The sequence below is a fragment of the Bactrocera tryoni genome, chromosome 5 (assembly GCF_016617805.1).
Source record: "Bactrocera tryoni isolate S06 chromosome 5, CSIRO_BtryS06_freeze2, whole genome shotgun sequence".
NCBI lineage: Eukaryota > Metazoa > Arthropoda > Insecta > Diptera > Tephritidae > Bactrocera > Bactrocera tryoni.
In genome coordinates this window covers 5,150,201-5,177,343 of record NC_052503.1, presented here as the reverse complement: position 1 = coordinate 5,177,343, position 27,143 = coordinate 5,150,201, and the positions used below count along the sequence as shown (strand labels likewise).

At 33.1% G+C, this 27,143-nt stretch overlaps 5 protein-coding genes across 13 annotated transcripts in view; all 5 read left to right on the top strand.

Moving 5' to 3' along the window:
- LOC120776631 (heparan sulfate 2-O-sulfotransferase pipe-like) overlaps nt 1–10,988 on the top strand; it is a 31,198-nt gene extending 20,210 nt beyond the window's left edge. The window contains exons 4-6 of the mRNA XM_040107447.1: nt 9,700–10,259; nt 10,319–10,473; nt 10,623–10,988. Of these exons, the coding sequence (XP_039963381.1) occupies nt 9,700–10,259; nt 10,319–10,473; nt 10,623–10,804 (897 nt within the window). The 3' untranslated portion in view covers nt 10,805–10,988. The remainder of the gene's footprint in view (nt 1–9,699; nt 10,260–10,318; nt 10,474–10,622) is intronic.
- On the top strand, nt 1,125–2,739 carry LOC120776632 (heparan sulfate 2-O-sulfotransferase pipe-like). The gene is made up of 3 exons (XM_040107448.1): nt 1,125–1,171; nt 1,814–1,968; nt 2,427–2,739. The coding sequence occupies exons 1-3, from the start codon at nt 1,140–1,142 to the stop codon at nt 2,606–2,608; spliced, it is 369 nt and encodes a 122-aa protein (XP_039963382.1). The 5' UTR covers nt 1,125–1,139; the 3' UTR covers nt 2,609–2,739.
- On the top strand, nt 3,060–4,764 carry LOC120776874 (heparan sulfate 2-O-sulfotransferase pipe-like). Its single transcript, XM_040107932.1, has 4 exons — nt 3,060–3,065; nt 3,685–4,244; nt 4,324–4,478; nt 4,535–4,764. The coding sequence occupies exons 1-4, from the start codon at nt 3,060–3,062 to the stop codon at nt 4,762–4,764; spliced, it is 951 nt and encodes a 316-aa protein (XP_039963866.1).
- Nucleotides 5,695–9,123, top strand: LOC120776871. Its single transcript, XM_040107928.1, has 7 exons — nt 5,695–5,712; nt 6,193–6,752; nt 6,842–6,996; nt 7,091–7,239; nt 8,041–8,600; nt 8,683–8,837; nt 8,897–9,123. Exons 1-7 carry the CDS (start codon nt 5,695–5,697, stop codon nt 9,073–9,075), a joined length of 1,776 nt encoding a protein of 591 aa, XP_039963862.1. The 3' UTR covers nt 9,076–9,123.
- A 3,467-nt stretch (nt 10,989–14,455) lies between the features above and the next one.
- On the top strand, nt 14,456–23,641 carry LOC120776629 (glycogen-binding subunit 76A). 9 transcript variants are annotated; one of them, XM_040107441.1, is made up of 3 exons: nt 14,456–14,549; nt 20,836–21,025; nt 21,095–23,641. In XM_040107441.1, the coding sequence occupies exons 2-3, from the start codon at nt 20,858–20,860 to the stop codon at nt 22,733–22,735; spliced, it is 1,809 nt and encodes a 602-aa protein (XP_039963375.1). In that variant the 5' UTR covers nt 14,456–14,549; nt 20,836–20,857; the 3' UTR covers nt 22,736–23,641. The 9 variants fall into 9 exon arrangements, with proteins under 9 accessions (XP_039963375.1, XP_039963380.1, XP_039963374.1 ...); XM_040107446.1 differs by lacking the exon at nt 14,456–14,549 and adding an exon at nt 14,837–15,042; XM_040107440.1 differs by lacking the exon at nt 14,456–14,549 and adding an exon at nt 15,470–15,704.
- Nucleotides 23,642–27,143: the final 3,502 nt, after the last annotated feature.

The window sequence follows — 27,143 nt, the reverse complement described above, 5'->3', positions numbered from 1 at the left end:
GGGTACAAGGTATAAATGGCTATTTTGTTACAACCGCAAAATGTAAATTTAATACCTGCTCGTAATTATTTTAATTATTTTTTTAGGCATATATAGATGATAAATAAGTATATGCACTTTAAAGTGCCAAATAAAAAAATAAATGCATTATGCATTGTAAGTAAATATGTATGTGTGGTTTGCATAATGTCAAATTCAATGAAAAAATCTCATAAATTGACAATAGTAACATTTGGATGAGAATGTGGTGTCTCCGCATTATAAAAAAACATATTATAGGAATACAAAATTGACTCTATTCGCTCGGTAGTCAATTCGACTTGAATCGTTTTGAAATTAAATGAGAAAATCAAAAATATCTTGGTACTTGAGTACCGCACTGTATTAACAAGAACTCATTTAGATATTAGAAATTTCAATTAATTCAAATTCGCCACATAAAAACACCAACAATAAGTAGAGATGCATTACATAGTAGCGGTACCATTTCATCTCAGCTCAACTCTGACAATTTCTTCCCATTAACCCGCACATGTTTGTACATAAAATATACATCATAGAAAAGCAAGGATTTACAAAGTCTTCCCACTGTTTCCAATTCTTTTCCAAAAATATTCATGAAGCTTTACACGTTAAACGCGAAACAACTAAATAATACCAAAAATGCCGAACTAGAGGTACTTTTCTTTAATCGCGTAGAAAAGGTCGGTTCCCAATCAATGTCCGACCTTTTGAATGTGCTCTCGAGAATAAATGATTTTGAACCTTACCGTAATGCACCGCTAAAGAATGCCGCTATCCTAACGGACGTTGATGTGCAGCGCGAAATTGTTGAAGAGATAATTGCCGAAAATGAACCACTCTCTTATGTGGAACATATAAATTGGATTAATTTCACTGAATTTGGACATAATAAGCCGATTTATATAAATTTGGTACGCCATCCAATCGACAAAGTAGTAAGCGCTTACTATTATATACGTCATCCGGCTGTCTTTGCTTTCTACGTGCAAAACGGACATAAAATGGAAGACAAGGAATATTTTGATACAAATATCAACGATTGCATAAGACAAAAACGTAAAGAATGTATATTTGATTCCCATAATCCGTACAACGCAGACTGGCGTAGGCTTGCTATGCATTTTTGCGGCAATATAGAGATATGCAAGTAAGTGGAAGTTACCAAAAAATGCAACCAAAACTCAATAACTCGGACTAATGATCGATAAAGCTAATCGAATTTCCGAAATTTCGTTACATTTACACATATGAAAATTGTTTCGTAGGCGTCCTTATACGCTATACACATTTACACGAAAGTGCATGACGTAAACATGCGGCTCATAGGTTTGCTGCATGGAATTAATGCGTGCTCGTGTTATCGAGTTTTGATTGTACATATGTACATATGTATATATAAGAAATGTAATTTCTTTTTGCAGCAGTAACGTTATTACTGACATTATGTTTTATTCCTTACGTCATTATGTATTGTATTTAAGTATTAAGTTTAGAGATTTTAAGCCATTGTATAAATATGTATACATACATGCAGAGAAAAATGTTTCTTAATATATTTCTAAATTAGCCCTTTTGCGGACAAAAACGAATAAAATTAAGTACTATAAATAAATTCTTAGGTTGAGTAATACAAAAGTTTTAAAAGTTGAATATTTATCAAAAGTTTTGAATTAGTTTATTGTAATTCAAGATGAAATATATTGCTGTTAAAGGGTTAAGAAAGAAGTCGTCTATGCAATAAGAAAAAATTAAAAAGTCATAAAGGCCATAAACTCCAATTATATTGCAGGCAATTTAATTCTCAGACTGCCACACAAATAGCCAAACGTAATATTGAAAGCGAATTTGCGGTAGTCGGCTCATGGGAGGACACAAATATAACATTAACAGTTTTGGAACACTACGTACCGAGATTTTTCCGTGGCGCGACTGAAGTATTTTACAGTATGTGTTTTACCCATTTACAAATAATTTTCTTAACAATCATACAAAATATGTGGCACATTAGGGTGGGGTGAGACACATAAAAAATTTTAAGTTATTTTCCCACAATGATGTGTACGCGTATTTATGTGTGTTTGTTTTATTGTTGTTTCTAGAAGCATGTCAAATATATTGGGTTAATTTTGGAAAACTATCCGTGTCTTGAGAAAATATATTAGCGCTTCTTTTGAAGATGATTTTGTGGTTGACCGAAATCAAGTCAAATTTCTTTTATCGAATTGTAAATACGAAAATAATAATGATGTTTGCCGTTCTAATTTTGGCGTGGATTCAGTTTATAGTATTTTTAATTTGACAAGCTTCTAGATTCGAATAATAGCTGCTAGAGTGAAAAATGTTTGAGCACTTATACTAAAAAGCGAAACAACTTTCTCTAATATCGCCTTTTTCTGGACTAGGTGACCCAAAACGTTTTCATAAAAATGCCACACCACACAAGAACGAATTGGATCCGGATATTGAAGAACATTTGAAAGTACAATTTTCATTCGAAATCGAATTGTATAATTTTTGCAAGCAACGTCTCTATAAGCAATACATTGCCATTAAAAAGGATGAAGTGATGAGACATTTCAATTAGTCCTATGCATGCATAATAATTTAATGGAACTTTCATCAATACATATAGAATAATGTACAAATAAAATAAGCTCAGGATACCCGCGAAAGTGCAAATTTTAAATAAATAATACTACGAGTAAACGAACGCAATAGAGCGATTTCACAAATACACTCATTTTTCAATATTTTATTATGTTTGTTTGTAGGGTCTTAGAAAAATTATATACTTTTTTTAACTGTACACGCTTCTGTATAGATTAGGCCGGAAATTATTTTTAATATTTCAAGAATCGAAAGTAAAGTATTTCAAGTGGGAAAATTCGAATGTTATCCGAAATTGTGTTGCATCACCAGATGTCAAGAATATGATACTAAAATGATTTATATAGCATTATAAGAGCAACAGTATTGCCATAGTTGAAAAAATAGGATCCAAATATTTGGATTTTACAACAAAGCAAAGAACCCGAATGCTGGTTATACCATTCTTAAAATTCTTGCTACTCAGGTATAATATTTACTTTGATACTACGAAGAACTTCTAAAAAACTTGCATAAACTCATTTTCTAATGTCAAATTCGTTGTTATTTTAAATGTAATGTTCCTAACTTTTCAAAAGTGCTTATTTAAAAATATCGATTCCTGTTTTAATTCAACGGTTAGTACCTCTAGGGGCTCCTTCATATGTGCTTTTCCCAGTTTATGTTGCAATTGCCTTTAACATTTCGTTTTTCGTCGCATTATTTTCCTTTTCAATATCTACTTAACAATTATTTACATGCTAATATCTTTAAATTATTGGTGGCAGAAAAATGTTAAATAAATTTTCAATAATATCTGGGTTTCAAGAAAATCAGATTATTACCACTTATATATGATATTTTCGAGTACATTCAGATTCGGAATTACTTTTCATCATTTCTCTCTTTCAAACCGGGCAATTTTCATAAACTTAATTCAAACTGTACATATGTATCTACATTTGTAGTATTTGTGCGTCGCCACATCTTTCATGGCATAGTAATATTCGCAAATTTATTTACATCCCAGAAATAATACTTTTAAAAACACTGAATCCGAATGTTGCTTCACAGATTCACAATTTGAATGCACACGATTTAAATAATACCGTTAAGGCCGAATTAGATATTCTTGTATTCAATCGTGTGCCCAAAACTGGTAGCATACAATTAATAGAGCTAATGCGCACGCTGGGAAAAGCACACAACTTTGAGGTGCAGGTCGATCCGCAGAATGGCGGCATACGTACCCTGCTCGACGAGTCAGAAGAGCAAGAATTAGTTGATAATATTGCAAGCTTAGAGGATGGCACTGTCTTTGTTAGCCATGTGAATTATTTAAACTTTTCCAAATTTGGCGCATCACGTCCAATTTATGTGAATATGGTGCGCGATCCGGTGGAGCGGGTCATTAGTTGGTACTACTATATAAGATCGCCATGGATATTTGTACCGAACCGCCGCAAGAGTAACAGAGAAATGCCAAACCCGAAATGGGTGAATACAGAGTTCGATCAGTGCGTGTTGAGTGGAGAGAAAGCGTGCACGTACATTGAGGGTTCGGCTATGGAGCAAGTAGGAGATCATCGTCGGCAAACATTATTCTTCTGCGGTCACAATCAGCGCAAATGCACGTGAGTTATGCCAGTTGGAGCTATGTAGTTCAGAAGTAACGCGCACATAATTATTATTTTTTGGCATTTTAAACTTTAGTCCCTTTAATACTAAATTACCACTGGAAATTGCTATGCAAACGGTGGAGAGGGAATACGCTGTGGTGGGCACGTGGGAGGATACGAATGTGACACTGAGCGTTTTGGAAAATTACATACCGTCTTATTTCCGCGGTGCTAAAAATATCTATTACAGTGAGTAAACAATAAATTATAGAAATCAAAACCCTAACATATTTGCGCTTTTACAGTGGGTCTGAATAAGGACATCCGGAATTATAATCCGATGAAACCACACATTAGTGAAGATATCAAAAATATGTTACGTAAAAACTTTACTCGCGAAATTGAATTCTATCAGTTTTGTCGCCAACGTCTCCATAAGCAATATATAGCCCTCAAATTAAATGATCTTAAGCAGGTTGATAAAGATTTGCAGGAACCACGTGATTTAGCGCCACGTGAACCTAAAATACATTAACAAAATCACATTAGATTAATTTGTTGTATTGAAAATTACCATCTCATATTCACAGAATAATTTAAATCGGAAAGTTATTTAAAATAAATAATTACATTTTATTGGGGTCTATTCTGTTGCGTTTTGTTGAGAGGAAAATTCATTGCTGGAATGCTGAATATCTCTCTTATTTTAATTTTAATAATTGTACAATGTGTGGAAGCTAAGATTGTATAATGATATGTTTTGAGACTATTGAAACTGGCATTGGTCAAATATTTTCTCGACTCTGCAGCTTTAACCTTTTGCTCGGCTCAACATGTGGTTAGGAAGCTTGTGAAAATGCTCTTGAACATACTTGTATTGAATGTCGGTCATACTTTGCTGTTCAGATCTGCCTTCACAACTGATTTTGTCTTTCTCAAATTATAGGAGACATTAGTTTGAAAAATTTTGACAGTATGTATTTTAGTACTCAAATCTTCCACTGATCGATCATTTTATCTTCATTTTACTAATGTACCGTCAACTCTACCAAATGAAATTAACATCGGAAACGTTAAAAAAGTAATCAAATATATCAACGATATTAATCTGAGCAGCAAAATTTAAACCAATTTTAACCAAATAAAATATATTACAATATCAATATGTTTAATTCGGAATATAAGAACAGCATTGTATAAAAAAAAAATTGTAAACATTTAATCGCACCGTAGGCCCTGGTAGCTAGTGTGTATTTACTCAAGTTAGTTTAATATTTCATATTACTCTAATAAATAATAATAATAATAATAATATCTTAATTTTGGCGGTTTTGTAGGATATTTCTAAATAGTTTGGTGGCTCGAATCGAAAATGGACCTTATTTAGACTAAATTAGTTCTACCAAATGCGTGCCATTCTGTTACCAGAATTTTAGAATGTTAAACTTAAAAAATAAAGAAAGAAATGCGAGTGAAGAGTACGGTAAAAGATACGTCTATATATTTAAAATTTGTAAATATATTTGAGTTACAGAATAAGTTTTAAAATGATACTAAATTTGAGAATATAAATAAATGTTTACAATTATAAACGGAATTAAAAAAATACATCTTAAATTAAGTTATAAGTGAAAATTCAATCTAAATTTAAATATTAAGGTTATATTAAGCTACTATTAATTGTAGACATCTTCAAACTCTAAACTATAGACCTTCTGCTATATTTTTCCTTTAACAAAATTTCTCATAACGGAAAGTGGTATATAAGAGATTTCAAAATATATTTTCAAATCTTTCTCACCTGTTCACTTCCTTGTTTATGCATATGTTCTAGATAAATATAGTTAGATACAGATTTTCTATTTTTTAACGGCATTCGAAAATTAATGTGTGCGGTAGTCATATAATAATAATAAATATAGTACTACAAACCTTCTTCAAAGGATGCTCACATTTTTTATAGTTAAAAAAACTAAGTGCTGAACGTTTGAATAACACGCGTAAAGCCGAGATTGATGTTATCTTCTTCAATCGCTGTGCTAAAGTCGGTAGCGAATCATTGCTTGAACTTTTTAACAAACTTGAAGACTTCAACAACCTGGTTATTGAGCGTGAAGGTCTGCGTAGACCTACCAAACGTCAGTTGAAGAAAAAAGAACAGATTGAATTGGCCGAAACCATATCTGGGTTCGCTGATGGTTCGGTATATATAGAACATGTGAATTGGATTGATTTCGAAGAATACGATTTGCCAAAACCGATCTACATAAATTTAGTGCGTGATCCAGTGGAGCGTGTAATCAGTTGGTATTTTTATGCACGCGGTGCTTATAAGAATGCCATTGAATATCGCAAGGATCCCAATAAACCAATAAGATCAACGCAATGGTACAAAAAGGATTTCAATGAATGCGTGCGTAGCGGTGATCCAGAGTGTCAATATGTGCCATTCACAACCAAGGATTTTACTGGAAATTACAAAAGGCAAACGCTCTTTTTCTGTGGCCATCATGAGGATTGCTTGTAAGTGAAAATCAAATAACTGTGATTTTGTATATATTTTTGACATATCAGAACCTCGTTGCATTAATTTCTATAAATTGTTTCGCTAGGCCTTTCAATTCACCGGCAGCTGTACAGATGGCAAAAGAGCATGTCGAACGAGATTATGCGGTGGTTGGTTCTTGGGAGGACACCAATATAACGCTTACTGTTTTTGAGAAGTACATACCACGTTTCTTCCAGGGAGCGAAAATTCTGTTTGAGAGTATGTGGTTTTCGAATTTTAATAAACAATTTGTATTTTCAAATATAGCGAACGTGTTCATTTTCGATTATACATAATTGTATTCCCATTTCAGTACATAATAATGAAATAACAACCCGAAATAAGAACAAACGAAAACCTAAAATAGACGCGGATGTCAAAGAAATGATACGTAAGAACTTCACCAACGAGTATGATTTTTATTATTTCTGCAAGCAACGTCTTTACAAACAATATTTGGCTGTGAACCTTAAAAACATAGAGACCATAGAAAGTTTGAATTAATATTTGGATTTAATAAATACATAAAGAATAAAAATAAAAAAATTAAATTTTGGTTTAAATATTATTTCTGCTTGACTTTGTTACTTTTTGCAGGGTAGAAATAGTTTAGAATTGGATTAAGAATTCAGAGAAGTAAACAAAGTTGCTCTCAGGCCTTGTTAGTAGTATGGATAGTGAATGGACTTAATATATTGCGTTTAGTTCACAAAATTCGCTGAAAAATAAATTTATATCGATTAATAGCGATAAGGAATAGAATACGGCATATCGAGTTTGAGATTCACACGGAAGATATTTCCAAGATTTCGGCAACCATTATTGATTTCGCGACTATTTAAAGTTATTAGACGGCTATTCCACATTTTACACATATATATAGTATGTTAATGTTCCACAATATGTATTTTTGTGTTTTTGTTACATAAGAATTCATGTCATGTTGACTGTGGTCTCAAACAAACACAATCGCTTCATTTCATTGCCGTTTCCTAGTAAGTAAAACTTAATCATTCGTAAATAATACAAAACTTGCGCTTAAATTTTTTAATACAAACATACATATATGTATATGTGCAATATGTGAACGTTAATGTTGAAGAGCGTTACTCACATAATGGCGTTCCACCATATAAGTCCGAACACATTTATCTCTGCAGAGTGTTAACAGTTACATTAGAATATGTGTGCATAAAAAGAAAAATGTATGTTTAGTATACTTGAAATAATCTAAGCTCCCATAAACTTCATTACTTCAATTAGCTGCGTTCCTTAACCACCTCATCTCTGAACAACACAAGAAAAGCGGATATAGACATATTGTTTTTTAATCGCTGCGCAAAAGTGGGAAGCGAGTCGATGATACAATTATTAGGCAATTTGGAAACAATTAATGGCTTCAACCTTGACCGTTTTGGTCCAGGCAAAGGAGCCAGACGTAACCTCCATCCGAGGGAACAAGAGAGAGTTGCCGACTACGTCTTTCGCTTGGGTGCTGGGTCAGCTTATGTTGAGCATATAGCGTGGATAAATTTTTATGATTTTGGCTTGCCGAAGCCGATCTATATAAATTTAGTGCGCGATCCAGTCGAACGGGTGATCAGTTGGTATTTCTATGCACGCAACGCGTACAAAAATGCCTGGGTATTTCGCAAAAACCCAAATGCAAATCTTAAGTCGGCTGTATGGTTTAAAAAGGATTTCAACGAATGTGTGCGCAGTGGAGATCCTGAATGTCAATACGTGCCATACACTTTTGTGGACAGTACAGGGAATTTCAAAAGGCAATCGCTGTTCTTTTGTGGTCAGAATTTAGATTGCTTGTAAGTATAAATACTACCAATTATTGACAGAAATAGACTTAGATGATGACAATACATTTACATCTTCCAAATCGCTGTTAAGGCCTTTCGATTCTCCATATGCTATACAGATAGCCAAGGATCGTGTGGAACGTGACTACGCCGTTGTCGGTTCGTGGGAGGAGACAAACGTCACTTTAACGGTTTTGGAGAATTATATTCCACTTTTCTTCAGCGGAGCAAAACGCGTTTATTACTGTATATTTAGTTATTCCACTATATAATTGAATATTGTATTATTTTCATTTTGTTTTTAGTAAATAAGGAGAGTCTCGAAAATCGCAATCGTAATAATCGGAAACCATATGTGGCAGAAGATGTGAAGCAGATGATACGTAGGAATTTTACAAATGAATACGATTTTTATCACTTTTGTAAGCAGCGGCTCTTCAAGCAATATCTAGCTCTTAATCACAAGGAGTTTCCTATTAATTAAAATTATATTTAGACTAGATGAAATTTCGTTATAAGAAAAAAATAATAATATTTAAAATATGTTGTTGTTTTTGTAATTTTTTTTTTTGTAATCTTCATCTCACAGTTGGAGTCAGCAGCTTAGCCTACACTATATTCATAAGAAATTAATAAAACAAAATAATGTCTAAGTCAATCCAATTAATCTCGAAATTTTCGATCTTCGGTAATAGAAGGAGAACGATTTATGGTAAAGTAAGGCGAAGAAGGTGTGAAGTAAAATCTGAATGATCGTAAGTTATCCAGATTCAGACTAATTTTTTGATTTGAAGTCATTATGCTTATTTAAAAAGTTTAAAAAACAAATTTTCTTTTCGGAATTAATAAAAATATTGGCGACGTGATGAGAAATAATGGTTGTACAACCGCTTTAATATGAAAGGAACCCTGTAAGTATTACGGCATAGCAAGTATTATGCTAAACTGAATCTTTTTTTTACTCTTTTTTTTTGACTTTCTAATAAGTGCAATAATATTTTAAGGGCACCATGAAATGGATAAAATAAGCTTTTGTTCTCAACATTTGTTTACTTAGGTGTTTTATGGTAAAAAATTTAATAATTTCTCATATGGTTTAATCACTTAGATGCAATCATTAAATGCACTAGAGCTGAACAACACGAGAAAAGCCGAATTGGGTATAGTTTTCTTTAATCGAGTGCCAAAAGTTGGCAGTCAAACATTTATGGAACTTTTACGTCGCCTATCGGAGCGAAATAATTTTCAATTTCATCGAGATGCAGTGCAAAAGGTGGAAACGATACGCCTGGCCGATGATCAGCAGCAAGAGCTTGCCGAAGTGATTAGCGATCTACCTGAACCATCTGTTTTCATCAAGCACGTATGCTACACGAATTTTACAAAATTCAATTTGCCCATGCCGATTTATGTGAATGTCGTGAGAGATCCCATTGAACGTGTGATTAGTTGGTTTTACTATGTACGGGCTCCCTGGTACTTTGTCGAACGTAAAGCTGCCTTTCCCGATTTACCGCTACCACACCCCGCATGGTTGAAAAAAGATTTCGAGACTTGTGTGCTATCCGGCGATCAGGAATGTACCTATACGCAGGGTGTGACCGTGGAAGGTATAGGTGATCACCGGCGACAGAGTCTATTCTTCTGTGGTCATGCATATGAATGCACGTGAGAATAAAAATATTGAATTTTATATACGCATGCGCACAATAATTTTGATTTTGCAGCCCCTTCAATACGGTGGGTGCATTGGAGCGCGCCAAGTTCGCTGTAGAGAGTCAATATGCTGTTGTGGGTGTTCTGGAGGATATGAATACGACCTTATCTGTATTTGAGAAATATATACCACGGTTCTTTGAAGGTGTTCGAGATATTTACCAAAGTACGTATCCAATTGCAGTCTCGGGTATATTTGGGGTGTAGTAGCCAGGAGTATCATTATTCAAATTGTGAATATAATAAAAATTACTATATAATAATGACCTTTATTAGATCGTGTTGAAAATGTTTCTTTGCTTATTGCTTTCGTAGGTAGCGCTGAGTACTTAACGAAGATCAATAAGAACAACTTCAAGCCGCCAGTGAGTGAGAAGGTGAAAAATATAGTGCGACATAATTTCACAAACGAGATCGAGTTCTATCAGTTCTGCTTACAACGGTTGCACAAACAGTACCTTGCCACACATATTCCACAGAAGATTTTGGCACCTTAAGAACTGTTCTCGCATATGACTGATGGATTGTTGTTATTGCATTGTTGTACACTACATAGTTGCTGTGCATGGCTAAATGTCAGATTTCCAGTGAGATTTCGCAGAGACACAAGGAGCAAATCTTGATCAGCTTATTTGTAAATAGCTGGAATAAATTATAATTATTATTATTTTGTTTTATTTAATTAACCAGTATTATAGTGATTTTAGTACGAAATTGCAGTTATATTAATTTTTGTTGAAATTAAAACATATTTTTTTATTAGGCGCACAAACACATATCAGCGAGTTTTTGACAAAAGAACTTTTCTAGCTTAAGCAAGTTCCTCTTTGATTACGATAAATTGGATCTTTAATGAAACATTAAATTATTCTATGCGAATTAAATAAGATGGTTTCTTAAACAATACATTAATAATTTGACAAAATTGGTGAGCTACAATTTATTTAGGAATTATTTCTATTAGAACTTGCGCGGTTAAAACTGCTAAGTCGTGATAAGTTGTTTTGTCAAAACTACGTTTGAGAATCTAAAGCCACTACACACTCGTAAAAAGTACAACATACCTACATATTAACATATGTAGTTTTAAATTGCAAACACACATACACACATAAGTGCATATATGTATATGGAAGTAAAATTAAAAAAAAAAAATTGATGCAAAATTTCTAGTCAATAACTTATAAACGTTTATCTGTATGTATGTATATTTGTATGCACGTGAGTGCATATATGTATATGTATGTTGAAAATACTCGGATATGGTTTAGTTTACTGTTTGAAACTTCTATGAGAGATTTTACTCGAGGGCTAAATTCATGAAAAGTGCACAGCTTTCATTACTTTTGTGGCTACATTTAAATTACATGCAAGTCTAGATTGTGCGGATTCGAAAATCAATATGTATGTACATATGTTTGTGTATTTGTGTATGACAATTATCTTTGTAGAAGCAAGAAAAGTAATCACTTTCGGATTATATTATTTAGATTGAGGCTAATACATATGCATATAGTATATCTATGTGTGTAAGGATGTGTGTACGAGGGCGAAGTTCAACTATACTACCTAAAACATATATGTATGAAATATGATCTTTTTCCAACAGTAACTTTAATTATTTGAAAAGGCAGAAAAATGAACAGTGAAAATAGTTAAAAAGCATTTTACTTTGCTTTAGACAAATAACAGTTGGTTTAATAAGTATGCGTACGCACAAAATATTTTAAATTATTATTATGTATTTTAAAATTACGGAAAATTATTAAAACCACTTGTATACTCAACAAGACTTAGTCTTCAAACATTAATTTATATTATTTACATTAATTTATATAATTATTTCCAGCTAAAATAGCGATCAATACCTTTTATTCTTTAAATGTTGAGCGGTATCGGCTGACATGGCACATTGTAAATTTTTGTATTTGTAATTCCTGCTTCTTTATGTTACTTAATAATCAATTAATTAAATGCTGTTATATTATTGTACTTAAAATCAACACATTTTCTTTAGGTAAATGGTGTGGTAAGTGTTTTTTTCAGCAACATCATCATCAGCATTCGTTATTTGGCTACTTACTTAGCTAACGCTGACGACAAGGTGCGAGTCTATCAACTTTAATAGACCAAAATCTCTGAACTACATATCTTTACAAAATGGGCAAAGAGCAGACTTAAGTTTAATGAAATGAAGGCGATTCCCGAGCTAATTGATACAGATACATATAAAGTACGAAATAAAAATAACAGAATATAAATAAATATATTTAGTTAGATTTCAATCATTATTAGTTAGTATATTCGAGGATTACTATTCGAAATCATCATTAGAGATTGATTTATTTATTGTAGAGTCAACGAAAAGTATTTATTTGAATTTATAGAGATTATACATACTTCCAATTTCTCCGCTTTAATACTTAACATCTTATAGTTATTATTTGACCTAATAAAATTGAAATCGCATATGACGCCCTATAAGACCATGTTTGTCAAATATACATACATAAGTACAAGTTTTGTATGAAACTATAGTTTCAGGTTTCGTTTTAGGTATATGCTAAATAATTATTAATAAAAAATTGACAATAATACTGTCTAATCAAAAATGTTATCGGAACGAAAATCTTATCTAAAATTTGTTGGTTGAATTTAAAATTCATTTCAGGCTTTGACTCACCTACCTACTCTATTTTCGTTAATGTATTGACATAAGATATATTTTTATAATGTTTTATATTATCTTTAATCACCGTTAAATCTTACATTAATATACTATGTATGTGCATATACACACATATACATGTAGGAGTATATATAAGCCGGCATTTATATAAATATAGCCTAAAGTGAAACGATGTAGTACTGAGTTCTTTATGACAGGTGGAATTAAGGAATTACTACCTAAACTAATACTTTATATAGAAAACTGGTAGTAAAATAGTCAGAAAAACTTAGTGCCTCAAGATAATAAACAATATTTGAGATTTGTATTATCATTTTTGACATCGCGATGTTCTACGTTCCACAAAAAGGTGACTACTTTAATTATGCGATTTCAATTTTCAAGTCGCGTTTTTGTGCATTTTTTATTTCAAAAAATAAAATCAAATTTTTAAGTTAATTTGTTTGACGTTTCTGGTAATCATAATGTATTTTTTTTAAGGTAGTAGTCTGGTAAATTGGGTTCAAAAAATCGAAAATTGCACTAACGAGAATTTTTTTCACCCCTAACTTTTTATTTTACAACCCTTTCTTCGCTAAAATAAAAGGACTTTTTTTTCAAAGTCCTCCATTTTGTTATTTACCCTTGAGATTTAACTTCAGTAGTTCCGACCAGAATCACATATGTATCTATAGATGAAGAATAATCGAGAATATTTGATTTCAGATAACATCAAGAGCCAAAATCACCCGGGCCACCCACTTGCATTTTTTTGAGGTTCCAACTTCGAGTGACAATAATAATAGTAATAAAGTACCTATTAAATTTTTTCAAATAAATTTTTTTTTTATTTTCAATATGTAAATAAAAACACTCTAAATATTCAAGATAATTAATTTTTATTTTCCTACAAAAAACAAACCCTCCAAGTAAGTCATAAAAATAGGCATAAGTTACCAGACTACTACATTAAACCTTCATTTACTTAAAACAATTTACTTTACTCTCGCATGCAAAAGCAAGAGATAATAAATTCATGTCAAAGTTCTCATTGAGTTATTTATCGATAGCAAATGTTTGCTAAAAACAACATGCATACAGTTTACTATTGTTGCTGGTTTCGATAAGCAGCACAAATATTTGGAATATTTTCATTAATTCGCTGTACAAATAGTGCATACCGTACACAAATAGCGTCTAACATGGAATGCTGGAAATAGGAAAATAGAAAATTATGTACATAGGTACTCTTTCGAATTATCAAGATTATCAATATCGGCGATAAAATATTTATATTTTAGTGGCAACGTTGAAAAGTTTCACACTCATTATTTGTTTTGAACATAAAAATCACTTGATTCTCTCGCTCTCATACACCACCCTTGTTGTATTCGTACCGCTGCTACCTATGATTTGCACTCGTATTTATAGAAGAGCAACTGAGATATGAATGCGGAGTACACTTGAAATACTCATAACTACAGTGCAAGTGCAAAGGTTTACAAATATTGGAATTGTTTATAATCGGTGTGATACGAGCACATAAACAAATAAATATGATAGTCATTTCATAGGTATGAGTACTTCGTATATGAAACTCTACATAATTGCAGTGTAATGCCATTACAGTGAGAAGCGAACGCACAAATTATTATCGAAATGCTAAAGTTGAAAGCGAAAGTAAGGAGTGCAGTGGCCACCGAGAAATAAGCATGCGTATACTATATTCTAGAAGACAAGTTCGAGGCAAATGAGAGTGAGACCGCCGACCTACCGGACCGCACCGGAGAGATAAGAGCACACAAGTTAACTCAAACATAAACGATTACTACAAATATAAGTTTGTTTGTATGTACAAATGCAAGTAGCACTGTAGCGCATTTTTGGTGAACAGCCTTGTGTGCTTTTCTTAAAAACATATGTGTATAAGCGCCCACTCAAATGCCAAATTTCGTGTGAGAAAGTTTAGCGCTTATACTTAGAATGGTACTTGTGGCACGTACCACATACTGCATATTTAACTACATACATAAAAGCCGCACGTGAATAATTGTGCCAGTTGTTACTGTATGCTGCCGACATATACGTCAATTTTGTGTTGTTTTTCTACATACATATGTACATACATATACTAAGTATAGCAGGTGTTGTGTTAATTTGTATCTGAGCAAATCTAATTGGGAGTATCTAAAGTCTGTGCTCGTGCCGAATGTCAGAAGAGAAAATTCACGAAAAAATCAAAACAAAAAAGTTATATACCTACCTACCGAAAATCAGCGAGCAGGGTGATATTTGCAAACAAAATGAGATACAAAATATAAACGGAGAGCGGAGGACTATAGATGACGCTAAAGCAAGCGCCGTGGATTCGTATACCAACGAGCCATACCCGTCAAGTTGCGCGCTACGACCTTGCAATACCCTTGAATGACACTCTTATTGTGCGCACCGTGTCCAAGATGAAGACGAGCACACAAGCGACGCAACGGTAGAAGTCAAATATTAAAAGTGAACTTTGTGTGTTTTCGCCTTTTCGTGTAGTTCATGCGTTCGCTTATTACCAAAAAATAATAATAAAAGTAAAAACAGAAGAAAATATTGATAAATGTGTTAAAGAAAATAAATATCAATTAAAATTGATTAAAATAAAATGTACTACAATATAATCATATACGTTCACAACTGGCTGCTTTAAATCTGTGTCAATTCACTTCAGAAATTTACGCAAGGTCAAAGCTAAAATCGTAAGGTGGACAACCCCAAATGCTCTGTACACGTATATATTATTATCAACTAATAATAAAAATAAAAGTAAAAAATAAAATCCAAAGCATACTCGTTAACTCGTTCAAGTGAAGTAGTGTCTCTGTTAAGCTATCATTACATTTTTTTTTCGAAATTGAGCAAGTGTTATTAAACAAACTAATTGTTTTTTGTTTTGATAAGCGCACGAAAACTATTTAAAACATAATTATAATAAACAAAGAAAGCTTATCTCGAATGACAGGTAGTTTTAATTTCCTTAACCGGGTGTAGCAGACTCGTCGCCAGAGACAGTGTGGTAACAGCTACGTACATACATACAAGTGTGCTTGAAATAAGAAAATATTAACTTCAAATTTAAATTTTTGCGCTCTGTTATGTCTTTTGCTTTGTCACATACAACTAACTGTATATGCATATTAGCATATATTGTACATAAGTGCGTAAACGAATGTTTATAGGGCAAAGGGTCATCGCTTTAATTAATCCTAATTCGCTATCAATTTGAGATTTTTTTTTGTGCAATTTATAATGCTATTTTTAAATGCCGAAAATTTATTTTAGTTTGTATTATGTCTGTTTGTATTATTCATGTGATGTGTATACATCTGAATTTGCACATAAATACATACATATATAAAAACACTTAGTATACATATGTACATATGTATACACATACATACGTACGTAAGTGTCATTTTCTTATTTTGCGTATGTGTGTGAGTATGTTTTTGCTATTTTGTTTTGATTTTTAACCGCCTTGTGTGACCGCATGTTGCACTAATGGAAAGTTATTTGTAAAAATAGTAAAATATTAGCTTTGTCATGGAAGCAGCTGTGAAAATTTAATAATATCACGCGGCTCACAAGTGACTTTTACGAAAAAAAAGTAGAAAATATAAATAAACAAATTTAGCATTGAAATAATTTCATTAATAAATTTTCATTTCAATTTGGCGACTATGAAAACTCTTGCCAAAAATTAGTTACTTTTTAATTTTTTATCAAGTAGAAAATCTGAAAAATTTCTGCGCAGTGAAATTAATTAATCGCTATGAATGGTAAGGACAAGCTAGGTGGCGGGTGCAACGTGACAGCTGATTTCATATTGAACCGGAATCTGCGCTGCCAAAGTTTCACACAGAAGTACATTGCACATTTACTCACATCTACTATGTGTTTGTATATACACTGCATTTTATTTATAAGCCTGCACATATCAGAAACTTTTCAATATATGTATGTATGTACTTATGTACCATATTTTGTTTACATTTTACAGTAGTTACTTTACATAAAAATAAAACTTAACCGGGTTTCAATTTAGCTGTAACGACGAAGGCTAGAATGTTAAAATTCATAAAAACACATAAAGAATTTTGAAAAATCTTAAACATTTTTATTGAAATATTTGAAAAAATTATTCACATTTTTACCGGAAAGTAAGACTATTAATTCATTTGTTAAAAAATTAATATTTTAATTGTAAAACTCTTTTATTTTTTACATTTTGGCGATCTTTTATTATTGAATTTTATTTTTTCAATTGCCTTTGTGAAAAAATAACGCAATTATAATAAAAAATACTTTAAAACAATAAAATTTTTCACACGTTTTTTTCACTAAAAAGTTAAGCATATAGTTAAAAAATAGAAATTTCTTCGACGCTCACAAAAATAATTAACTACTTAATTTAAAATATGAAATATCAGTCTTATTGCAAGAAGTAGCATGGGATCTTTTAAATGCAATTAGTTTTATAATTTTAGTTATCAAAATAATTAAGGGGAATATTATATATTTGCAGAATGTATCATTCTGAAATAATTATATATTTTATTTCGAATATATTTCTATTGCTTTCCAGTTACTTTGAATACCATACTACATAAGTTCCCTCTCTCACATGTTTTACTTTTTGCTTTTTGCAATTAAAAATAATTTGTTTATGATTTAATTCGCTCAAAGTCAACAAGCCAATAAAGCGTGGCTTGTTAGGTACATATACATACATACATATTTTCGTTTCAACGTAGTGTGACAAATTTCACTTCAACTGATGGGTGAGTTTTAGGCTGACCACATAGTGAGTACCATGAACGATGCAACAATAATAGCAAAGTCAGATTTACGAAAGGATGTTAGGTCTGTAAAAAAATAAAGGTTTACCAGATAAACTCTTCTTTATTCGATGTTTATTTTATTAATTCACGGAAATAATTTGAAATTTTAGTACAAAAATATTTCTTTATAAGTTCAAAAAGTACTTGTATTAATAATAATTATAATCATTCCACAAACAGAGAGTGAAACATCTTATCATAAGCCTCATTTCCATAAAAGTAAATGAGAACAGGAATCACTCTTAATTGAAATGCTTTGTCGAAATAATTAATATACTCGAATGTGTCTATATTCGGGTTGTCAGCTGATATGCCACGCAACGACGAAAGCGGCTGGCAGCTGCCCAGCTGTTAGTTGCCGAGTGACATGTCAAAATGCTCTCTATTGTTATTTGATTAGATTGACTGTGTGAAGGAAATTTATTCAATTATTGGCACTATGTAATAGGGGTTCGTTACCGTATGTATAGCATGACATCATAACCAGCATTAAGTAAAATAATTTCGTATATGTTAATTTTTATTACAAAGTAACCAATTGGAGGATAGTTGCAAAAGTGAACACACTTTATGTCATTGCCTAATATACGGTATACTCTGGATAAATCATACAAACTATTAAAAATAATTACATAGAAATTAACAGAAAAAATAATTTGGTCATTAACTGGAAGTTGAAACTCGGTTTTCTTACTGTTGGTTGAGACTTTGAACTGAATCATTTAAGATTTCGGAATATAAGATATTCAAATGAGGTTTTAAAATTTCTATAGTTTCTTGCGTTCTTTAATATTAAAATGTTTAAAAATGTCACTCTTAACTCAACAAGGCAGTTTTTAAAGCGCTTTTGTTCTCCACTCAGCCGTCAACAAAAAATGTGATTTGTTAGTTAACATTTTTTTACAATTCACCCAGTTTCTGAATACAGAGCATCAGAAGCACATCCACTATTCATAAACTTCTTTGATAATATCATAATTTTGTCGCTCTCTATGAAGAAAGTTTGAAAATGTTTTTATTGACTAGTTGTTTTATTAGTCAAGACAGTTTGGTCTCAATGGAGCCACACAAATACAAATACAAGTAATACAAGTACAGCGTGTGGATTTAAATACGTTATAAGGCTTCGTTTTTATACTCTTGCAACTTGTTGCTACAGAGTATAATAGTTTTATTCACCTAATGGTTGTACGAATTATCTAAAATTAATCGAGATAGATATAGGTTAGTATTTATAAATAATCAGGATGACGAGATGAGTTGAAATCGTGAAAATTAATAAAATTGGACCTTAACTCCGCTCACTCACCATATAACGGTGCTATTAAACACTACTAAAAGTGCGAGACCAGAGACATAAAATTTTACACTCGAGATGGTATGAGAGGGATTAATAGGAGCAAGGGTAAAAACTGAATGAACGAGATAAAGCTTTGTATGCATAGTGTTTTTGAGGCTTGCCACTTATGGCCAAAAATTGTTCAAATCCAACCACACTGTTCAAGCTCCTAGCCATAAGTTGCTGGAATATACATATAATGTTCGGTTGTACCCGAACATAGCCCTTCCTTATTTGTTTTATTATATACACACGCATTTATTTGCATATACATACATATATTTCCTTTTAGATTAATGTGTATATATAAACTGACTTGTGAGGGAATGATAATTCTTTCCGAAGAACTTGTCTTGACGATAAATATGTACCTAAATACTACACATATAGATACATATGCAAAAGACCAATATGCATATTTTTATTCGAACAACTTGCTCCAAATCGCATATATATGGTACACATACGCATAAATAGGTAGACAGAATGTATGCAAGTCACTAAAAGTTCCTTTCCATGCGGTTTTTAAATTGAGAGATTATTTCGCCTAATAAATAACAGAAATGTATTAAGCATCTACACACATACATATGTACATGCAAATTCAATTGCACCGATTTTTCATATTGAGATAACTAAAAAGCGAAATGAAAATTATTTGTGTGCTATTTGGCTGTATGTTAACAATTGCGCTTCGCCATTATTTACAAATAAACGTACATTTGCATGACCACACAAACACACAATATACATACATATATAAATACCTACTAAAAAGTAATCTTAATTAATTTGCTTTATTTTTCCTTTTCTTAACACGAGCCAAGCCACTAAGTTAGAGAGTGAAATATTTTTAGCTGTGAAGAGGAGAGTGTGATCAAAAAACCCAAAAACAAAAAATACAAACAAAATCAAAATTCGAACGCACCAAAAAGTCGTTGTTGAATTTCCTTCGATTTTCATTTGTTTTTATTGATTTTTGCATTATTTAATGCCTCGTTGTATAATTCATAAGCCAATTAGATTACAAGTTGTTATCATTAGCGAATGCATTAAGCATTAACTTGCTCATAATTTGATAATTTTTTTCAGTTTATATAAGCATGCATCTGTTTGAAGAGTGATTTCTCAAAACAAGCGCAGTTTTAGGTTATAAACGTTCTGATTTTTAAATATAAGTGCAAGCATCCTATTTTTTGCTTTCGAGTTTTAAAGACTGTATAAGAGAATATATCTGTGATTAGAAGGAGCGTAGCTGTAGCTCAGTTAAGCAAGAAATAAGGTACTATATAATATTGAAGTTGTACATTTTGTTATTTTGTTATCCCATAAGCTATTCTATAGGACTGGACATTAATTGTAAAACGCGAGGTTAAAATTGGACATTCAAAAAGCAAAGATTTCCTCCAATTGCTATTCTCATACTGATAATTCAGAAAAGTGAGATTAAAATTTTGGATATTTTAAATAAATAGATTAAAATCAAGCTATTAGGAATTATACAATTTAGGAAATTGACGAAGCTCAAACTTAAAACTCGTAAAGCTTTTAGTTGTGTACGTGAAGCACGTGTTAACAATAATTAATTACTCGAATATTTTATAAATAACATGTCTTTTTATTTCTTTCTTTCAGATCGTGATTCTGGTTAAGGCCAATGAACGGTCCCGGCGATATTCCTTTGAATGAGAACAGTGGCACCCCTGACACAAAATCCTGCAGTATAATATCTGTAATTCCCACATTAGGCATGTCATCATGTCGTGGTAGAGCCGAGGCTTTTGCGCGTAGTTTATCATCGAAGTTACGTACATTGGGCACACAGGTGTGTTGGTGCTTAATATCTACAATAGCAAATAATTAATGAACAAGTTTGTTAAATATATTTATGTAGAATGACGATGGCGAATTATCGCCTGAGGAAGTGTCGATAATTAATGAAAACAACACAACCAATACATGGAAAACCACAAATGACTCCGAACAGGCGGTGACGGACTTGCAACCGCTGCGCCATGAGTCCGATTCGTTCTTTGATTTTGACTGTGAGCTGGAAAGTCCAGGTAGCCCTGTGGATGAGTGTGAATATTTGCGACTAATAGAGACAGCATCGAACACACCACACAATTCGGCGGCTGAATCGGGATGTGTTTGTGCGTCGACCTCGAGTAGTCGCGGCTCCACAGAAGTGCAGTACTTTGATCATATACACAATGAGCAAACGTTAAACGATGTACCCGAATTTTCGCCTACACTACACAATGGCTATGGCGCGAATGACCAAGTCCATGACCACCATGACAACGTGTCTGCAGAAAACAGCAAAACTGAGGACGATGTCGACAATGCAGCGGTTGCAAATAAGAAACTATCCGAAGAACCTTTGGTGGAGGCGCAGAACCATGACGAAACTTTAACACCTGTGGATTTGGCAAATATACAAGATGAGATAATCAATGAACTGCAAGAACATAGCGCACGCATTGGAAATATTATTGAATCCATGCAAATTCAAACAAATAACGAAAACAACAATACTGCTTCCGTAACTTTGCACACTAATCTCTCTAATGGCGACACTGAAACTGATGCACACAGAAATCTTGACAATATCGAACAATTGCACACTGAAACGACTGAAACTAGCAATACGGATAAAACCGCCCAAAACGAAGTACAAATAGGGTTAGACACAAATGAGTCGACCCGTACAAGCACTCAGGAAACCACTGAAACTAAACAACTGCACAACAAAACCAAAGATGAGAAATCCACATTCGATGGACACGAAGAGGATGAAGACGATTGTCGGCCGCAACGCGTGCGCCGCTGCTCATCACTGAAAACCGGTAAAACACCACCGGGTACACCAGGTCGCAAGAAAATTGTGCGTTTCGCAGATGTACTAGGTCTCGATTTGGCCGATATCAAAACATTTCTCGACGAAATACCAACAATACCGAAATCTGCATTTGAAGATTTGGAAGTGTTGGAATCGGAACCGCCCATACAGCTCGGACCGAAATCCGATAAGCTGCTCATGCCGCTCTTTCAACAGCCCGGTGGACTGCCGAACTTTTTAGATCTTGTGCGCGAAAAACAAGTTTCGTTGGAGAACGCCGCGGTAACGGATCACATCAATCAGACGATTACCGGCACGGTGCGTGTACGCAATTTGGACTTCAACAAGTCAGTGCACATACGTTATACGCTGGATAATTGGCGCAGCTATGCCGATCTGCAGGCAAACTACGCTGAAAACTCTTGTGACGGCTTTTCAGATAAATTTACCTTCTATCTCTTTGGTAATTCTTTGCAAATTGGTCAGCGCATTGAGTTTGCTTGTCGTTTCCAATGTAAAGGCCAACAGTTTTGGGATAATAACTATGGAACTAATTACTGCTTCCAATGCTTGCCAGCGTCAAGTCCTGCTAGTGCCACCACGCATCCAATACACGTGCACACGACTACAAGTCACACAGCTGGGTTGTTCAGCCCCACGGTCGGTGATGCATGGTGTAGCTCCTTCTACTAGGCACCTGAGACATATTGAGAGAAAAATGTTAAAAAAACCAAATACATATACATATATATATTACAATGTTATTAATACTGTGCAGCTGCATGCGAACACACTCACACGCACAAGTACACGAATATACAGAAACACACATAGACATTTAGCTAAAAAATCAGGGAAAATACTCTCAAGACTCCTACTAACTTTCCACCTACATACATATACACATTCATACGTATAACAAGTGAACCCACCCTTCCAAAGCCAAAGAACAAGCAAAATCACGAACGTTACATTCATATAAACTTATTATATGTATGGAATTATGTATATTTTTTGTAAATATTAACACAATATAAATCTACACACATGTACTAGTATATGCACACATACATAAATACATAGATACGAACTAGAAAGCATATTCTGTATTTGCGAACAGATGCCTAAAGACTAAATAATTTTAGCAATTTACAACAACAACAAACTACAGCCGGTTAGCAGCCTTTAATATACTCAGCCATATATGTGCATGCATATGTATTCATATGCATGTGCCTATCGAGTTATTAGCTAATAAACATATGAATTTTCCTATATACACACATATACATATGTGTTTGTATGTGTGCATCTACATACGTACGTAATAGCGAATAAAATTTATGAAAGCAAATCTTTTTGAAAGAGAAAGTTTAAAACTACACCTACACATACAAACATAGTGAAATGTGGAGCTGTTAGAAAAATCTCCCTACAAATGTTGCCGTTTTGTATAACAAAGATAACAAAAAAGTGATCAATAAAATTAAAACTAAAGTAAAACTAATAACAGTTATGGTTACAGAATTATGGAATGAAAACAAATCATATGAAAAATATTGTGCAAATTATTTATCGAATGCAATAATACTATACATACATATTTATTTATTTTTAATTTAAAATAATTTCTGTTTTGTAGTAGTTTTATATTTTTTATTTTAAATTGACGCAATTTTTAATTTTTATTGTATAATTAAATATACACATTCATAAATCTGAATGATTGGCTATTTCGTAACTATTGGAATTGCTTTTTACAGAATCATATACATGTATGTATGTATGTATATTTTTATCTGATATTGGCAACAGCCTGCGAATGGAGTAGTCGGGTTCTAAGCGGGAGTTGAGAGTTTAAGAGCAATGTGTCCGTTTTATTTTGCCAGCAATATATTTGGAGAATTCAGCCCTCCTGACGACAAGCAATTGCGCTTAGTTCTTGTTTGCTTTAGTTAAAGATTTTTTACTGCATTGTATTTGAATCATTTCCATAATTTAAGCGGAAAGTAATTCTCTAAATATTATATCATAATTCGACGATTAAATACTCCTCTCATTTAAGAACATATGTATGTTATTCAATTTGTTTGTACGCTAATTCGTTATTTTTACGACAATTATATGCCAATCTGTTGGCATTTTATCTTTATCGCATATTATTGGCATGCGTGATTAGCTCTTATCGCTTATCGCTTCTAAGCGATTTCGAAATTATTCCATTTAGTTCGCTTTGCTAGCATAACACAGTTAAGAGCCAAACATTTCTGTATTTATATACAAGTGCATGCAAATTAATTTTTGGCAAGTAGGCGTAGGTTAGGTGGATGATAACGCTATGCATACACATACTTGCAGATTTTATTGCCATAATCATCGAAAAATCTACAGTCTGAAATTTTCGAAAATACCGCGGAGAAAAAAGCATAATTATGAATATTTTTATGCATTGACTCTCCCAAAACGATTTCAAAAGGCAAGTATTATATAAGACTAACAGAAAGTATCAATACACACTTGAGCATGGTACAATCGGCACTCTGAATGGTTAAAAATTCTTTCACCAATAGAATGCTACATTCTTCCAATTTGACATAGGCTACATTTCATTTTGAAAAAAATTAGGGATCCTTGGTAAAATTTGAACAATGTAACCGAAGGTGTAGAAAAATGAGTCTTAGAATGTCTTTCGTCGAATGCGCTGCCGAAACTATTAGCGATAGAACAAAATAATGTACAACAATATTGAAGAACATCATAATGTCTACAAAAAACTCCGCGGTAGCATATGTCCAACTATTGTAGTTATGTCACTACAACAACTTTTTTCATTTTAAACATTAATGAAAATGCTAACCAAATTTAATGTGTATTTTAACTCAAAGAATACAGTACAGCCAGTGGAAACACCGCCAGCAACAACATTAACATTGACGAGTTTTTTCTCAACTTTCGTCAGTGATCCGTTTACGAGAACGTTGCTCTATTCGGAAATACCCTGATATTATACATGGAATGCATCGTCGAAGAAATAGTTGCGCAGAAAGCAAGGCCAACCAGTAGATTGAAACCCAGATGTGTTCTCAACTAATGCATTAGGACGAATTTACACAATCCACCCGAAAAACGACGACTGCTTCTACTTTCGGTTGCTATACGTTTTGATTAATGTACGCGGTTCAACTTTATTTGGGTCATTGGGTACTGTGAATGGTACGGTGTGTGCAAGGTTTGGAGAAGTAAGCCAGCAATTGCAATTGCTGGAACACGTTAATCACTGGAATGAAAATGAAGTTCGCACACTTTTCGCGATAATTATTTCGACATATCAGCCTTCAAATCCGCGTCAATTATGGGATACGAACAAAAAAGACATTGCCGAAGACATTTTACATGGCCTTCAATAAAAATTGGAAATGGTAGAATTTCGGTTGATACTTCCGGGGGTTCGATATCAATTCCATCTTCCCTTTGTCAATTCACGAAAGATTAACTCATCACAAATGCTCGGACATTGGCCAAATTATCGTAACTACGATTCCTTAAGTGCACGCGCAATGTTAGCTGCCAAAAATACCGATGTTGTTGACTTAAACTGGAAGATTCAAAGTCAAATTCCGGGAGACTTGCGCTCATACAAATCGATCGATCGTCTTGACAATGAAGACGGCGCCGTGAATTATCCAGTGGTATTTCTAAGTTCTTTGGACAGGCTTGGTATGCCACCGCATCATTTGGGTCTCAAAGTAGGATCGGTCGTTATTATGTTTCGCAATCATCATGCCACGAAACTGTGTAATGGAACCCGACTGATTGTGACGCACCTATCGAATACAAGGGGCAGAATGCTTGATTCTACGAATTCCTTTGAGTTCTAACGATTTCCCATTTCAGTTCAAACGTATTTCGTTTCCAGTGAAAATTGCATGTGAGATGACAAGATAGTCGCATAGTGTGAGGCATAAATTTGGAAATGTTATGTTTTTCACACGGCTGTGGCGTGCTCACGAGTTGGAAAACCACCTTTTCTGTACACCGGAACAGAAACCAGAAAATGCAGGACAACGGCTGCGGGATCAGCTAGTATGGTATAAGTAAACTGATGTACACGATGCTGTACTTAAATGAAAATCTTTACTGTTTACATTTCATAGAAGTACTCTGACATTTTTTTTTAAGAAAAACAAACTACGTCTAAAAGTGCTTGGAACACATACATATGTATGTAGGTATACTTGTGCGAACTTGCTTGATTTCGTATTTTAGGTGTCTATCTGGCTCATCATCAATTTGAAATACAATTATATATTGCGCTTTGAGTTTCCCAGAATTTGCGAGAACTAAAAAACATTGTAAAATATTACTCAAAACTCATCTGATCAGTATTAACTTACCTTTGCTTTGTAAATTATTTCTTCTCATTAACATTAACATTAAGTAGCTACTACACGAAGCAAAAGAACAATAATCGTTAAAAAGAGCAACACTGCTATAACAGTAAAACGAAAAGCAATCAAAAGATCCATTTTAAGCTTTCAATATTGTTTGAATCGGCGTTGCTGTTGCGAAGGAAGAAATTATTTTTTTATAATACAAAAATAAATTGAATTGACTTTTCTTTCCAGACTTTCAGTTTTGAAATTTCATATCGTTAAAGAAAAGGGGTGCATTATTTTGCATGTTTTTTTTTTTTTATATCCAGAATACATATGTACTTATGCATGTACATATGTACATGTATCAGATACATATATTGTAGAAACAGTACACGTGGTGTGGATTTATGGAGCGATTACGCACTCTTTTTGCTTTTTGTTATGACTTTCAGCTTATGTAGGTGTATGGAGGAAGACACGGCGGAAACAACTCAACACTTCCGGGAGGTCAAATCTTAAGCACTTCGGAGCCATCTTGGCCAAAGGTGTAGACAGATCGATTCAGTCGTTGTAAAGGGTGAGCTATTTCAAGATTCCCTCTTTTTTTTGAAGAAAAAACACAAAAACTTCAAATTTAATGGGGAATGTTTATTTTCATTTGAAAGATCATTCTTTGGTGTTTATTTATTAAAGATTATCTTTTTCAAATGTTTAACGTTGTGATA

Bases quoted from the DNA above. Each gene is read 5' to 3' on its own strand.
- LOC120776632 (XM_040107448.1), top strand. From the start codon at position 1,140: ATGCATTTTTGCGGCAATATAGAGATATGCAA. The intron at 1,172-1,813 runs GTAAGTGGAAGT...ATTATATTGCAG, and splicing joins GGCAATATAGAGATATGCAA to GCAATTTAATTCTCAGACTG. The intron at 1,969-2,426 runs GTATGTGTTTTA...TTTCTGGACTAG, and splicing joins CGCGACTGAAGTATTTTACA to GTGACCCAAAACGTTTTCAT.
- LOC120776629 (XM_040107441.1), top strand. From the start codon at position 20,858: ATGAACGGTCCCGGCGATATTCCTTTGAATGAGAACAGTGGCACCCCT. The intron at 21,026-21,094 runs GTGTGTTGGTGC...ATATTTATGTAG, and splicing joins TACGTACATTGGGCACACAG to AATGACGATGGCGAATTATC.
- LOC120776871 (XM_040107928.1), top strand. The intron at 6,997-7,090 runs GTATGTGGTTTT...TTCCCATTTCAG, and splicing joins AGCGAAAATTCTGTTTGAGA to TACATAATAATGAAATAACA. The intron at 8,601-8,682 runs GTAAGTATAAAT...ATCGCTGTTAAG, and splicing joins GGTCAGAATTTAGATTGCTT to GCCTTTCGATTCTCCATATG.
- LOC120776874 (XM_040107932.1), top strand. The intron at 4,245-4,323 runs GTGAGTTATGCC...TTTAAACTTTAG, and splicing joins CACAATCAGCGCAAATGCAC to TCCCTTTAATACTAAATTAC. The intron at 4,479-4,534 runs GTGAGTAAACAA...GCGCTTTTACAG, and splicing joins TGCTAAAAATATCTATTACA to TGGGTCTGAATAAGGACATC.